Below are 15,999 nucleotides of genomic sequence, written 5' to 3'. Positions count from 1 at the left end.
ACGAAGAAGAAGGCCACATACGGAGAAGAAAGTCACATACATAGGAGGAGAAAATAGCCTGGAATTAGACCATGAATACCGTATGCCAGATAAGCTACTTCATAGTTTGTATAAGGAGGGAGTGAAATCTAGCAATTGCTGTTCCTGCTGATATCATGTGTGTTAACCCACAATTCTTTCTCCTTTTCCTACATTTTGTGGGCAGAATAAATTAGACTTTATTCTAGACTGAGATTAAATGCATTTCCTGTACAATACAATCCCAGGTTTACTCTTAAGGCCACCTCTCATATTTGACTATGAATGCCCTGAAACCAAAACAATTATCCTGTTAACTCTGCTGATTCCAAAATCAAGTATCCCAACTGGTACCCAGACAGTGTTGCTAAATATTGAATACCCATTCAGATTCAGTCTAGTCTATGCTTTTCTTGATGTTATTTCTTCAGGCTTTGTAGATAGTATTTATAATAGAAAAAGAAATAGGAGAAATGTGCCCAAGCACTAGGAAAAAGTTAAAAATACAACTGTTCCTTTTTATTTTGAAATCAGAAAGAAGAAGAAAGATGTCCTGATTTTGTCTTAGTAAACATTGAATATTTTTGGTGAGATTTTCTGTGAACCTGTTGGTTGCACGTAGGAGGGAAGAAAGATATTTCATCTTGACAGGTCTATGTCAAGTGATATGGCATGTGCTTAAATGCAAAAACAAAACTATACAATGAATTGTGGGATGACATAAAGACTTTATTTGGAGACCAATAACTTGTATGCTCTTTGAGACTTCATAACAGGTGACTTGTCTTCATGTACTTATGAATAAAATAGATGCCATAAAGTCCCATGCCACATGCAAAGAATAAGATCTCAGGCACTAACCAGTACCTCCTGTAGCCAAGTGCCAAGGATAAGACGAAAATGTTGCTCATTAGTTCTACTATGATCCTATGAAACATTCTTCTAGTTTTTGAGAAAATATCTGGGGCTCTTTGACCACTACATAAATTGGAATTTACAGGTCTGTGCTTTGGCTGAAGCAAAATCCAGAGCACGCTACTGAACCCAGCCAGTCAGTATGTTTTTCATGGTCGCTGATTAACCAACACACACATTTTAAGCTATTAAGCATTGCTGTCACACAGTAAATGGTTTTTCTAAATCATGTTAAAGACTGATCTGCTGTGTAATCTCTACTTAAGTCTTATGAAGTCAGTAGTTACTCATATGCAGGATTACAAAGTGACTCTGCAGATACACTGGATTTATTCTTTGAGTCCTGAGACAGGAAAAACACATTCTAGAAAAAAAAGAAAATATATCAAGTGTCAGACTTCACTCAGATTTAACTGAATAAATGTGAAGCTATCTACCTCTGGCTACAGATAAATAGATATAGTTATAAATATAATTTTCTTTAAAGTTTTACATAGGCTTCATTTTTATTTAAAGATGAGAACAATTCTCCATTAAGTTCCCAAAACTATTTCTTGTTCATCATAAGGTATTCATTCACGATGTATGATAAGACATTGGCTGTTGAAAAGTTGTCAGTTGAGTTTAGCTCTGCATGACTTCACAATATTTCCTTAGTATTTATGAGGTAAGGAAGAGTTTTAAGATCTCAAAGAGGGCTAAACACATTCAAGTGTGCAACTAGCCATTGCCAAGTTAAGACTGTTAGAGCATAGGTACTCTTAGAGAAGTTTTCCTGATTAGAAGGGAGGTAGCTGTGTTCTAGTTTGAGTGAGCAGTACAGACAGGGATCCCTGACTATAGACAAACGACCAGGAGATGCGTTTAACTTCCTCAAACCTGTTATTATTTGGGGAAAAAAGAACCAATATATATGTGATGTACAACTATTTCTTGTCCAGGTATCCCTCATCATCTTCTGTCTCCTCTCTACAATATATACTAAGGACCCTTGCTATGAAAAAAGGTTGCATGGTGTACATTTCAGGATGGCTGATTATTCTGTCTGATATTCTTAGTGGCATTGACTAATATATCCCAGAGAGACACCAGGCAAATTTCAAGAGGCCTCTAGCATACTCACCCCAGAGAAAGCAGAGCAACTCTGTTTCCACCACAGCACAGCAGAGAGCAAAGCCAGCCCAAGCTCCAACACACTGCTGACCAGCATCAGTGAAATGACTCCCTAAATTCAGGAGAAGAGAGGTCGGTGTGACTGAGTCAGCTGAAGCCCTCATACCTGGGAGGGAGGTGATTATAGAGATGAAACCATCTCCACCATCAGACACCATCAAGAAAGGAAATGGATTCTCCCAAACTTAAAAATGGGCTAAAATTGATGCCTGGTCCCTTCATTCCTTGGAGGAAGTAGGTGAAGAGAACAAACCAAATCAACAAAGCCATTTTCTGCCACTTCTCACTCTTCTTGGGCACAGATCCTGACTACGCCATTCCCTCCGTGAGAGAGCAGAGAGCAGTGACCCCAGGACTGAGCCAACGGCTCCTGCTCTTGCCTCTCTTCTGCTGCTTAATGTCTCTGCTTTTCTAGCTTCAGTCTGCTCTCTTATTACATCTGTGGAATATTTCCTCTGCAGAGACTTGTGAGGATTAGTGAGGTTCTTTGAAAAAGTCAGCATTGATAGAACCTTCTTCCTTGGGATGGATTTTTGTGTGTGTGTGTGATGGTGAGAAGGCAGGAAAGCAGTACAGTTTCTAAGTCTGTGACATGAAAAATCAACTCAAAGAAGGGTCAAGTAAAGAACCCATATTCCATGGCCTCTGTCCCGAGGTGTCCTTCGTGAAGACTGCTTGATAGGAAGGAAGATGAGTATCACACTGTAAACTCTTCATTTTTCTGCATACACACAGCTAGAAAAGAGATGGAACATGCCTCCAATACCTAGACACTGTCCCAGGAAATACATTCAAGGCAGTCTCTGACTTACAGTGTGAAGCTATCCCACAATGCCATTATTCTTTGTGGTCCACCCAATGCTTCAGACTTCTAAAGTCAGGCTTAGTCATTCCAGAAGTTAATTTACTCGCATTGTTATGTGTCTAATGCAAACATTCTTTTTATCATTGTGGTTTTCATAACTAAGGAAGACTCCCTGGGCTCAGCTCCATAAGGAACTGAGAAAGCCTGGGGTTGAGGAGAACTGGCTGGCTGTCACTCGTCCAGCTGTCTCTTGATCATCTGACTTTTATGGTTACAGGACAATGGACATGTTTCCAATAAGATGGAAGCCCTCACATCACTGCCAGTTACTCTTCTTCTGTTTCTCTGTATTTCTTTTTCTCCTCATTTAACAACCTCATCTCTTTGTGATGTAAGGAAAGCAGCAGTGAGCTCGCCTCCACACAGGCTTGTTACTCCCTGCTACTGTGATTACTGGACAGAGTAGATGCCCTTACTTCCCCCCACCCCCAACACTTCCCACAATGTTTCTCATCATGTGGCTGAGGTCTGCTCGGCTCACTTGGTGCCTGTGCCCCACACATGCACCATGGTTCGTGCATTTCCTGATCTCTGTTTTTGTTCTGTTTTGTTTTTCTGAAATGCTTTCCTGTCTTCACTCGCTACCCCATAAACTAAGACTCTTGGTTTGGCAGCCTTTATCCTTTATGCCTCTAAAACTGCAGTACCTTCTTAATTCTTAGGAAATAGGGGGCGGTCTTTATAGTTTTAAATTTGGTAATTTCCATCAATATTCTGCTATTACTACATGATCCCCTCTGTGAAGAATTTCAACAATATGTTCATTCTTGCCTCTGTCTTCTATGGCTCTGGCTTTATCCTAAATGCACAAACAAGAATTAAAATGAAAATAAAAATGTCTATAGGAATGCCACAATGAAACCAATTACTTTATATGTTATTTTTTTTAAAAAAACTAATAAAAACAAAAACAAAGAAAGACTAAACCGAGAGTTTTGAATCAGGAAGCAGAAGAAATCAGCTGTCAAAACAAATCTTTAGAACCTGGAACATTTCCTTTTGAAATACTTACAGTCAGAGCAGCTTTGGCCATGAAACAGCTCTTGTTTGATGGCTCAGGGCGAAAGAAATGATAATACTGTGGAGTTGTGGCTAGTTGTTGTGTGATAACCAGCTTGCATTGTTGCAAGGCAGGCTCTAGAGCAGACAGACTGACAGAGAGGATAACGATGCCTGTGAGGGCAGAGAGGACACTCAGGGTGTTCAGGGCTAGGCTTCCGTGAACCTGGAATGACAACACACATCACATACGCCTCTTAGTCACTACATTATAATAGGCCCAGCTGCTTCTCTCTTTCAGGATCTAAAACTACAATAGTTTATTTCTCAGTGCTCTCTAGTGTCTACAAACATATAAACCCAGAAGGTAAATTATGATTGGATAAGTAGCACCCTATGCCAGACAGCACTTCAGAGGCAGGGAAGAAAATATTGTCTTTCTAACAGCTTCTTCCATGACTACAAGAAGCATCCTGTGAGATAAGCCTGAAAAATCTCCGATAGAGTGTTGCCAAAGGTGGGAGTGCAGAACCCAAATTTCCCCTATCTACCGATGCCTTCAGTGATTTAGTTTGGATCTGGCATGCCTCTTCCCCTCCCCCCCCCCAAAAAAAATCATGTGATGAAGACCTAATACCCAGGTGGATGCTAGTGTGAAGTGGTAGAACCATTAGCAATTGATGCCTGACTGAAGGTTTGTCATACTTTGTTTCCCAACATGCTCTGCTTCTCTAATGGTTCCAAAGAAACAGATCCACACAGCCATACCATGAGGGCTTCTTAAAATGTGGGCCCAGACAAACCTTTCCTCTTCATAAGTTGATTCATCCCATGTGTTTGCTGCAGAAAAGTAAATCTGACTCCTACACTTAGAATCCTCAAAAACACACAGGAGTGGCAGGTAAAGTAGTTATTCTGCCACCCCCTGGCATACTACCTCTCTCTCTGAAAAGCACATACACCTGAAAATAAATGTGAGGACATGGTCTGTAGTATTGACCAGACCCTGGGGTATGTATACACATATGACTGGCTATGCTAAAGGTCAGGTGCAGAAGACTCTATCCTTTGTCAGCACATGACAAAAGATAATACAATATGAACACAAACAATGGAAGGAAGAAAAAAACAGTTAAGGCTAGATGAATGTCAAGACACAAGAATGTCTAGATATCCCTAGACTTAGTGTTCTCATTCAGCTCCTCGGTGACTTTCTGCTGTCACCCTGGACCTCATGTCTACACCACTCATAATGTAGAAAGATACATAAACTGATCTCCGAAGCAGCTTCATTTCTTCTTTGGCTTACAATATGAGCTAAGACCTTTCTACAGATTGTAGACATATATGTATAAAGGTAACAGCGTATACCCAACTGTCATTTGAGAGGATTTGTCTAACAGCTTCATCCATGACTACAAGTAGCATCCTGTGAGATAAGCCTGAAAAATCTCCGACAGAGTGTAGCCAAAGGTGGGAGTGCAGAACCCAAATTTTCCCTATCTACCAATAGCTTCAGTGACTTAGTTTGGATCTGGCATGCCTCTTCCCCTCCCCCCAAAAAAATCATGTGATGAAGACCTAATACCCAAGTATGACTTGGCCTGAGGCTACTTTCTTTTCAGGATTAAATAGATCACTTAGTTCTGATGCTTTGGAACACTAACAAGTCACACTGTTGAACTTCTTGTTCAAATAATCACAACAGGATGCTGAAAGCAAGTCCTGACAGAAGTGTCATAATTTATGTGTTATAGTTCAAATATGGAAGAAAACTCCTCATGTAGACAACATCTAATCTGTTTTCTTAAGTTCTTCAGTTAGTAGTTTAAATTATACAGCAAACTCATAACAAATGTACCTTTTCTATAAGCCTTTTTGTTCCACCACTGACAAATAAAATTTTAATATTTTGTGAAAGACTTTTTGTTGTTTTGACAAAGTGCCTCATGTGATCAGCTTGATGGAATAATGAAATATTCCAGCTCATGCCATGGGTCGGGCCATGATCATGGAGAGGTGTAGAGGAATTTTAATCCAGCAACATGGCTGCTTTGGCAAGCAGTCACATCCAAAGACCGAGCTTTGGGTAAGCCAGCTGGAATGCAGCCATGTCCTTAGTACACACTTTTAAAGGTAAAATGAATTTGTAGAGTGAAGCAGCCCGTTGAAAGTGGTGACTAATTGAGAGGTAGACAAAGTGATGAGTCAGAGAAAGACTGACGGAGTTAGAGAGAGGATACGCCCAACTCTCGTGAGGGCAGCGCAGAAAGAGAATCCATTTAAGAGCAGTGCGGTGGAGCTGAGTTCATTCATGAGCTCGTGCGGTTCAGGGCAGGTCAGCAGAGGCAGTTGAAGCCAGAGAATAAGGAGCCAGATTAGAACAAATTGCCAAAGTTAGTCAGAGGCCAAGCAAAGCAATTCAGTTAGAAGCCAAATTGAATCAGTCAATGTGCAGAGGCATTTGAGCCAAAACAGCTGAGATGAACTGGCTAGCCAGAGTTCAGAAAGAATTAAAAAAGGTGAGCTCATTCAGCAGAAAGCTTCCAAGATGACAATTACATCAGGTGAATAAAAGTTACATTTACAGAGATGACTAGGCAAAGTAGAAAAGGTCACATGCCAGTGAAAGACAAAGAGAAATGTTTATTTTTCTTCCTTTTGCTTCCTTTTAGACCATCTGAATCTTCAGCTTATAAATGGTCCCAGGGTTATGATTACTAACCTCCTAGTATGCCCCAATGCAATGAAATTGATGATGCAAGAGCCTGTTATTTATTGACGGCATCATAAGGAAGCAAACATTTTTTGCATGAGATTCTTGGGCACTGATTGTTAATATCATATAGGCTTTTATTTTGGGCACCTGGGCAGGAAGAACACACTCTGTACAGGGTTACCGAAAAGTTAGAATGAGTTTCTAAGTCTAAGAAATAGCTATTCTAAACTTAGCTTCTAACGCTCAATATGGAGAAACTGCCCCCCCCTTTTTTTCTTTTTGGCTTGAAAATGTTCTCAATAAGTTCCATCCCCATTAGTTGTAGGTTATAGCTCTTGTACTTACCAAAGGCTTAGTCATCTTTGTCTCTGTGATAACAGATAGAATTCCAGAGATGGCAAACTGCTCAGGGAAGAGGAAAACATTGTCAATCCAGTGTGAAAATACAGAATAGCTGCAGTGTTAGGGGCCTCTGAGACACTCAGACGAGAAAAGCCCTGTTAAAAACTGACCAGTGATATAAGACACACGCAGATGCATAGATTTTCCCCCCTTGCCCATGTAATATCTAGAAAGTTTTGAGAAAAGACAGATATGAGCTTAAATCTATACCATTAAAATTAATGAACACCTTAAAAGATAGCAAATGAGTGTTTGTTTATGGGAAAGAAAAATTTAGGAGTCTGATCTCCAAAGAAAAATACAAGATAATGCTTTAGAATGAAAAATACCAAGAAATTGCTGTTTTGGATTTGTATCTCCATTAATAAAAGAAGAGCATTTACTTGGTGGCATACATTAAGCCACATTTAATGCTCTGAGCAAATCCCATTTGACCAGGCTGAGTAATGTTTTTCATGTGCTGTCATACTCAGTGTGCTACTATTTTGATAACGAATTTTGAAATTACATTCCTGAGAATTTCACCTTTAGTTTCCTTTTCTTGCAACACCTTTGTTTGGTGTTAGTGCAAGAATAGTACTAATTCCCAATATGACTTCTGAGGTGTGTCCTTCAAAGTCTTGTAAGAGTTTAAAAATAAGATCTACTAGTTCCTTGCAGGAAAACAGAATCCAATTTGTTAGCTGCCGTGCAAGAGCTGAAAACCAGCTCTTATCTGGGGACTCCAGACATCGGGTGAACGATAACAAAAGGCAGGAGGACTGGATGGCACGAACTCTTTCTTAAACACTGTTCAGAGCATCAAGGAAAATATGTTCTCAGACTCAGTAGACTTACAAAAGTTAAGTAATAGAACGTTTCTGAAGATGAATTTCAAAATGCAAGACTATCTGATATTTCAGTCTCCAGAATTCATCAATGTGCCCATACACATAAGTAATTCCTTTTCTTGGTGATGTTGGGGGTTAGACCCAGTATCTTATACATATTACTCAAGTGTTCTACTGTTGAGTTACTACACCAGCTGCTCTAAGTGTGTGTTCTTAAAGTTAAATGAAAAGTAACTCAATAACTTTTCCCATGGGAATAATGCTGCTTGACATGAGAAGACCACAAAATGGAGAGGAAGAAAACTCTAAGAATAAAAACAACTGCACACCGCCATGCAGAGGGTTACTTCGACAGTGAAATGGTGTTGACAGTATGCATCTTTCACATGATCTGAAAGAACAGCGCCTCCCCTCTCTCGTCACCCATTCGTCCATCATCCTGGCCTCAATTAGATCTACAAACACTCCAATAAAATGTTGTCCAACAACTATCAAAGTCATCAAGTAAATTCACCAGAAGGAAAGCTTAAGAAGTCTAGACATGGAAGTCAGGAGAGGACCAAAACGGGACAACAACTAAGGACTCTAGAATGGACCGTCAGACAATAGAAGAACACTCAAGGACAATGGATGAAGTCAATGTATTGGCCTGACTAAAGAAGAAATCATTGACACAACAGAAGGTAAGGTTGAGCCGTGGATGAATTAAAGGAAGAAATGTAGGAAGGGGAAAAACTGTTACTGAGCTGTAGTACTCAGATGGAAAGCCACAGAGATAGGAAACCTCACTTGTGAGTGAAATTCATCCATATCAGTCTAGAGTAGAGATGTCCTCTGAGAAAAGGACCTTCATGACCTCCTGACCCAAGACATGGAGCAGTCTCAGAGGAATATACAGCCAGATCCAAAGAATGAAAGTGTTCCCTCCTGCAGTGTGTTCCACTGGATGACCTTGAACTATACTGAAAGCTCTAGATCGTCTGAATCCCACTTCTAAGAAAAAGTCTCTGGAAATCAGTCTGGCGGTTCCTCCCAAAACTGGGCACCTCACTTCCAGAAGATCCTGCTATACCACTCCTGGGCATATACCCAGAGGATTCCCTACCATGTAATAAGGATACATGCTCTACTATATTCATAGCAGCCCTATTTATAATTGCCAGATGCTGGAAAGAACCCAGGTATCCCTCAACAGAAGAGTGGATGCAAAAAATGTGGTATATCTACACAATGGAGTACTATTCAGCCATTAGAAACAATGAATTCATGAAATTCTTAGGCAAATGGATGGAGCTAGAGAACATCATACTAAGTGAGGTAACCCAGACTCAAAAGGTGAATCATGGTATGCACTCACTAATAAGTGGTTATTAACCTAGAAAACTGGAATACCCAAAACATAATCTACACATCAAATGAGGTACAAGAAGAAAGGAGGAGTGGCCCCTGGTTCTGGAAAGACTCAGTGAAGCAGTATTCGGCAAAACCAGAACAGGGAAGTGGGAAGGGGTGGGTGGGAGGACAGGGGAAGAGAAGGGGGCTTACGGGACTTTCAGGGAGTGGGGGGGCTAGAAAAGGGAAATCATTTGAAATGTAAATAAATTATATCAAATAAAAAAAATTTAAAAAAAAAGAAAAAGTCTAAGACTTTTTCCTAAAGCCAGGAAGTCACTAAAGTCATCAGTGTTCGAGAGGTATCTTGAAAGGGTGAATAAATTTCATAAGAACTGTTTATTTGAACTAGATGGGGAAATCTTCGGGATGACATAATGGCTGCCCTTCTACACAATGTCCTACTCTGATGGCAAGGTCCACCACTGACCTCTTTTTCACAGTGCACAGAAATACAGCTAGGTGAAAGCTCCCTTCTCTGTCCTCCCAATCCTATTGCCCACAGAAGTCTACTTACAAACAAAGCTCCTACAAATGGGTAGCCAGATTTTAACAGGACAGAAAACACTGAGGTAAAATGTGGGACGGAGGGAACAGATGCCAAAATGATTCCCAGAGCCAACACCATCACAGCACACATGATCTGGATTGTCTGTCAAAAGAAGGGAGATGGAAGATTAAACCAACAATGACAAGAAGGACCTCTCCATTTTTCCCATGGTGCCCATGCATTGTCATCTTCTACAACATCCCGGTGAGCACACAGACACTGTACAAGCTCTGCAGTAAGAGAGGAAAGTTCATTCTGGAGCAGATATGGTTCTGCTAGAACCTCTGGTCACCTTCAGTTATTTCTGTCATGCTTGTGACCCCTTCTGGCATCTTTTGGCTGGGTCTGAGCTTGAGTGCACAGTTAGCAAGCCTCATGCTCCCTCTTGTGGGAAGAAGAGGCATCTGAAAGTCCTCCCACTGAGCACTAGATTGTGGAAGCCTCACTGGACATCTCCCAGATCCCACAGAACACCACAGAGGGCTAGCCTCTCTGGCCTGCTCCACAGCACCTTCAGGCCGGGTGTCCGGTCTGGCGATCCCTTGCCTCTATATTCAAAGGGTAACTTTATCTTCCTGATATCCTTCTTCACCTCATAGACTCACAACTATTGTGATTTTGATTAAGCAAATTTATAAACGTTTTTGTTACATGAGTTTCAAAGAAATCCAGAGGATTGTATGTATGCCCAAGACAAGGCCATCAATCAGTTCCATTAAGTTCTGGGACTGGGTGACACAAAGTCCATGTAGGCAGTGTTTTATACTTTCATCTTTCCTCATAGCACAAAATGTATGTTCTTTCTCATCTCCCTGTACCCAGAAGTTCCTTTAGTATATTCTGGATGAGCACAGAGAGGCAAACCGATGATTCTTTTGTATCATCTCTTCTCACTAAAGAGGAGAAGGTTGTTCTACACTCAGCGAGCACATAGCTACAAATGATTTCATAAATAAAATACTTAGCAAGTACTCTCCAAAAAATAAAAAAAAATAGAATTAAACAACAGAATCTCAATGGCTGGTGGAATAAGGTCATTGGATAACTGTCCAAGTACTTTGAAACAGGGAACATACTTGCCATTTTGTGGAAAGTCTTAAAGATGTAAGCAGCTTTCCAAGGGCCTTCCACCAGTCTACAGACCACTGTGATCACTCTGTCAAAACTGAAGTTTCCCACTCCCCACACCCAAATTCATCTCTGGTCCTAATATGTAGAGCCTCACCCTCTGCCCTCCTCCCACCCCAGGGTGTTCGGAGTGGGATTTACCGCCATCACTTTGATCTCTGCCTTTAGATGTTTCTTCAGAGTGTCTTGCTTCTGGTGGGTAGGCTGGGGTTTATCTGTTTGTGGAAAGCTGATTCCATTTGGTGAAATCACTGTGACAGTCTCATTGGTCACTATCTGTGGAATCATGATGGACCTCCCACAGCTGGAAGGGAAAATGGACTCAGCTCTTACAAAGAACTGCACACCCAGCTTCTCTCTCTCTCTCTCTCTCTCTCTCTCTCTCTCTCTCTCTCTCTCTCTCTCTCTCTGTCTCTGTCTCTCTCTCTCTGTGTCTCTGTCTCTCTCTCTCCCCCTCTCTCTCCTCTCTCTCCTCTCTCTCTCTCTCTCTCTCTCTCTCTCTCTCTCTCTCTCTCTCTCTCTCTCTCACACACACACACACACACACACACACACACACACACACATCTGTAGGTGAACACCTTACTGCATTCTTGACTTATCCTCCAGGGAAAGAAACTAGAAGACTAAAGAACATTTAGAAACCCAAACCTTGGATTCAGGAGGGTCTTTTTTCCTGTTTGAGATAGATTGTTGTTTTTAGACAATGAACATATTCAGAACATGACAACGACTCCCACTGAACCCAGGGTGCAGAGCCAAATGTTCACATAAAACTTGTAGAATGGAACTGTCAAAATGGCTCAGTAGGTAAAGGTACTTGACTTCAGGTCTGCAGATCCGAGTTCAGTCTGCTGGGCCCACAGAGCAGAAGGAGAGATGCATTGCAAGCTATCTATGACCTGCATGTCTGCCTGTTTGCTTCGACACACATACACATAAATGCATACACACACACACACACAAGTAACTGTAATAAAAAAGACTTCCAAATGTAGCTTTATTTCCTAGTTGCTATCATGTTCAAGTGCACTGGTCCTTATTTTGATGAGTTTTATCCTCAGGTTATTCTACCAGTCTTGAGATATAAGTAAAATTCCATTTTTAATTTTTCCAATTCATGTTACATACTACTCTAACTACTGAGGACTATTTGTTCATTGTTTGTCTCATAGTATTATTTCCAGCATCTGCCCAGAATATTTTATCATATTCTAGGACCCTCGCAGTAATTCTATTTGTTAGTAAAGTCATAATCAAACACAAATTTCCGAGGTAAATTTTGATTTATGTGTGAAAATCACACATGTTTTATAATGGCATAGACTTGATGCTAAATAGATATTTAAAATTTTCATTATTAACCAGTTGCCTACACACAGTCGGGTGTGGGGCACCAGCTGTCTCTGGCTCTGATTCCTCTATATTTTCCCACTTTCCAGGGGCAGCCTGTGCCTGAGTCTTCTCAGTGCAGAGAAGCATCTGAATGCAGTGTAAGAAGTCCTGGAATTGTAACCTGAAGTTCAAGGTCAGAACTGTTAGGAAGGATCCCTTGTCAGGAAGGATCAAGTTGCCTGTGGAATCGGTTTCTGAGCTCATTTTGCCTGTCTTTTCTGTTCCACTCTCTCTGCAGGCACAAGAGCTCCCTACACTTATTAATATGACCTTAATACAGTGACTACCAAGATCATGGAACTAGAAACAGCCAAGACAGAAACCCAATACCCATTCCGTTTGCCCATTTAGTTCTGGAGTGTCCCAGTGTCTCCATTGCTTTCATAAGCGTCAACAATTTCTTATAATGCAGTCCCAGAAATAGAGTGCTGTACAGAGGAATTTCTCTTCAGGGTTGCCTACCTGAGCCTGTGTGCCTTGTCACCCAGTCACTTGCAGCTGAGCTCTCAGGAACCCCAAGGTCTTTAACTCTGTGTTTTCTCAGTCTGATCCTTGGTTCCTTCTTGTGAACTTCTAACTGTCCCCAGCCCTTCCTTCTTCTGTGCTCACTGCACAGGAAGTGGTGCTTAAAATCTGTGGACATGTGAATGTGCCTGCACTTCCTTTTTCATAGACTTCCAGTAACCGGGAAAATGACTAATTGGACCAGTTCTGGGAGACTTGCAGGTTACTTTGCCTTCCCATAAAATACAATCACGCAAGCACTGGCATTTTTCATCACTGGATTGAATTTTATGTCTCTCTAATTATCCTAGATCTAGAATACACACTCAGTGGCAGAGCTGTGCCTGCTGAGGAAATCAGAGAAGCTGATTTCTGATGCTGAGTCTCGGTGTACATGATGCTTACATGTCTATTAGGTGCCAAGAATAGAGTGAACCAAGTTGTTATGAAAACTGACAATGGTGTTCTTCCGAGCTGGTTTGTGTCTGCTAATAATAGCATTGCCTCCAGATCCTGACATAGTGTCAATGGAGTGCTGTGTATTCTGTGTTGGCCCACAATGGTATGAGTATCATAAAACTAAGCAAAAACTTCTGTCCTTCCCAAACTCGTGAGTCATGAAACTGTGGCCAAGAGGGAACAAGGAAGATGAACAGAGTTAGACATCATATTTGCCAAGGCCACTGCTCTTGTGGAGTTAAGAAGAACGTCAGTGAGAGCAGCTTCCCTCAGCTCTGTGACTGCTCCGTGCTAGAGGACTCACACATGGGGTTAAAAACTAAGATCTACAAGTAAATAAAGAGTAGTCTATACTTTCAAATGCTTTGCTCAATGAACTTACAAAATATTTAATGATTTCTGAAAAACTCAAAAATCTAGATCACTACTAAAATATGACTATCAGGAAACACCCCTAATCTAAAACAAGGGAACAGAAAGAAGACACGAACACCCAATGATCTTACGACACTGTTATTTTTTAAACTTTTATTGGTTCTATGTATTTCACATCATGCACCACAATCCCACTTCTCTCTCCCTCCTCTCATACCTGCCCTTGCAACTCCCCCCCCCATAAAGAAAAAAAATCTCATTGTGGAAGCTGTGGTATGTCACAGTGTGTCCCACAGTGTAACCTTTTGTCTACTCTTCTTTGCTTGCAAATATTCATTGCAATGATTCTTGGTCTGGTATGAGACCTCTGACTTCTGCTACTCTATAAATACTGAAACCTCACTGGGACTTTTCTCAGATATCCTGTTGCCCTGAGTCATGGAGAGCCTATAGCTTTGGGTCTACAAGATCACTCCCTTCGTCTACTTCATTGATGAGGTAGATATTGAATTCAATATCCTGGGTCAATTCAAAGCCCTGAATCCGGGCCTGAGAGGGTTTTGAGCTTGTCAGTCCACAGCTCTCAGCTCACCCACAATTGCCAGTGAGGGACAGGACCAGTTCTCCCACTCGCAGAACCCTGGGGTCAGCTCTCCCACCTGCCATAGATGGCAAAGAAAGTGGGTGGGAGAGGGCATCTCTCTCTCACCCACTCTGTCTCTTGGCAAGCTAGTTGCAGACATGTTTACACCGTTGGGGCCCGCTCACCATCAACCTCCACATCCAGGGTCAGCTTTACTGTGCTGCCAGGTTAAGTGCAGGTCCCACCCTATATGCTGCAACTGGTGAGGAGTAGGTCTAGCTCTCCTGCTCTCATGATCCCAGGGTCAGGTCTTCTACCTGCCAAAGGTGGTGAGGGGAGAGGTAGGAGAGTGTCTCTTCCTTGTTAATGCCACACAAAGAGAGACAAGTGTGGTAACGCCAACTCTCATATGCATCTATCCTTGAGAGGCGCTCACCTGCAGCTCCTCAAGTGTGTGCCCTATTCTCCTGAGTACTTGAGCTGACTAGGGATGGAGTCAGCTCTCTGTCTCTTAGCCCACCAGAGCCAGCTCTCCCATGATGCTCAGATGAGCCCTTAGACATCAACTTGTCCCCAGTCAGCAGCCCAGACCAGGGTCACATGCTTGGCCTTTGCTGGTAACAGACTTCTGCGGCTGTAGGGCCCAGATGCAGATGTGGTCCATGGCAGCAGCACAGGCCAGGACCCCACCATGGTCCCAGGTGGCATCACTGGCTACTCACATCAGGCTGTTCCTCACTATGCTCGAGTCTCCAGTTCTGCCTCTCTTCATTGTGCCCACATCCTTCTGTTTCTCTTTCCCTTCAATTTCTCCTCCTCTTACTTGCTCCTTTTGGTGGTGCCAGGGGTCTCTGAGTGTCTGTGCATCTCAGGAGTGGTCTGAGGAATGTTATGCCGCACTCATGCATTATGGCACCAGGCAGGAGCCATCTCGGTCACAGTCTACACCCCCCTGCTCCAGGCCTGTGGAGCATCTGACTGAGGGTCGTTCCAGGCTAGCTCCATGTCAAGGCACCATGACACCAGACTTGTGGTCATCTTGGACAATACTCGTTGCCTCCTCCCCAACCAGTTATCCCTTGCAAGGTTCTTCTATCTTGGGCTCGCTCTTTCCCAGGGCTTGCAGTTCCATGTGGGATCCTTCTAGTCTCTGTCTTGCTATCCATGCTGGGAACCCATCCAGGCCTGCCTGGCATCAGACTGGTGGTCATCTCAGGCTCACTTGTTTAAAGGAATGTTAGACTACTAATCATTTTCATGTTCAAAGCTCGCTGAGTGTAGACATAGCCTCTCTCCTCTCTGCCACCTACTGGCACACATGTGACACAGCAGGAACTATTATTTGATTATTGGCTATGGCTCCTGTCTGCCCCCGGATCCAGGGGTAATAAGGTGAGGGAGCAGCTCTGGGGCTTACTCGCCACTTCGCTAAGAAGCCATCTAACCGTGTAGGACACCATTGGCATGCTTCTTCCACAGTCTGCTTCATCCCGTTTCCTGCTTCCGTGTCTCTGGATGGCCTTCCTCCTGCTTACCAGCCAGGAGAATCTTCTGCAGGTCTCATAGTAAGACAATGGACAGATGTGCCCAGACTGAAAGAGATGTTGAATTCCTGGTTGGTTTTTCAGTATCCCAGATGAATTCATTGTAACAAGTTGTTGGAGTAAAATCCAGAAACCTCTAGGATTCTCA

At 42.3% G+C, this 15,999-nt stretch overlaps 1 protein-coding gene and 1 pseudogene across 1 annotated transcript; both read right to left on the bottom strand.

The window, feature by feature from the left end:
- Positions 1 to 726: 726 nt before the first annotated feature.
- Positions 727 to 12,993, bottom strand: LOC127689968 (membrane-spanning 4-domains subfamily A member 6D-like). The gene is made up of 7 exons (XM_052189545.1): positions 12,849 to 12,993; positions 11,133 to 11,295; positions 9,831 to 9,965; positions 7,035 to 7,091; positions 3,984 to 4,196; positions 2,057 to 2,158; positions 727 to 1,297 (listed from the first exon to the last, which is right to left on the bottom strand). Exons 2-7 carry the CDS (start codon positions 11,277 to 11,279, stop codon positions 1,217 to 1,219), a joined length of 735 nt encoding a protein of 244 aa, XP_052045505.1. The 5' UTR covers positions 11,280 to 11,295; positions 12,849 to 12,993; the 3' UTR covers positions 727 to 1,216.
- Positions 12,994 to 15,540: 2,547 nt separating this feature from the next.
- On the bottom strand, positions 15,541 to 15,646 carry LOC127676590 (uncharacterized; annotated as a pseudogene).
- Positions 15,647 to 15,999: the final 353 nt, after the last annotated feature.

The sequence above is a fragment of the Apodemus sylvaticus genome, chromosome 1 (assembly GCF_947179515.1).
Source record: "Apodemus sylvaticus chromosome 1, mApoSyl1.1, whole genome shotgun sequence".
In the NCBI taxonomy this organism is placed as follows: Eukaryota; Metazoa; Chordata; class Mammalia; order Rodentia; family Muridae; genus Apodemus; species Apodemus sylvaticus.
Note: the sequence above shows the minus strand (reverse complement) of the source record. Positions and strands in the feature narration are given on the sequence as shown.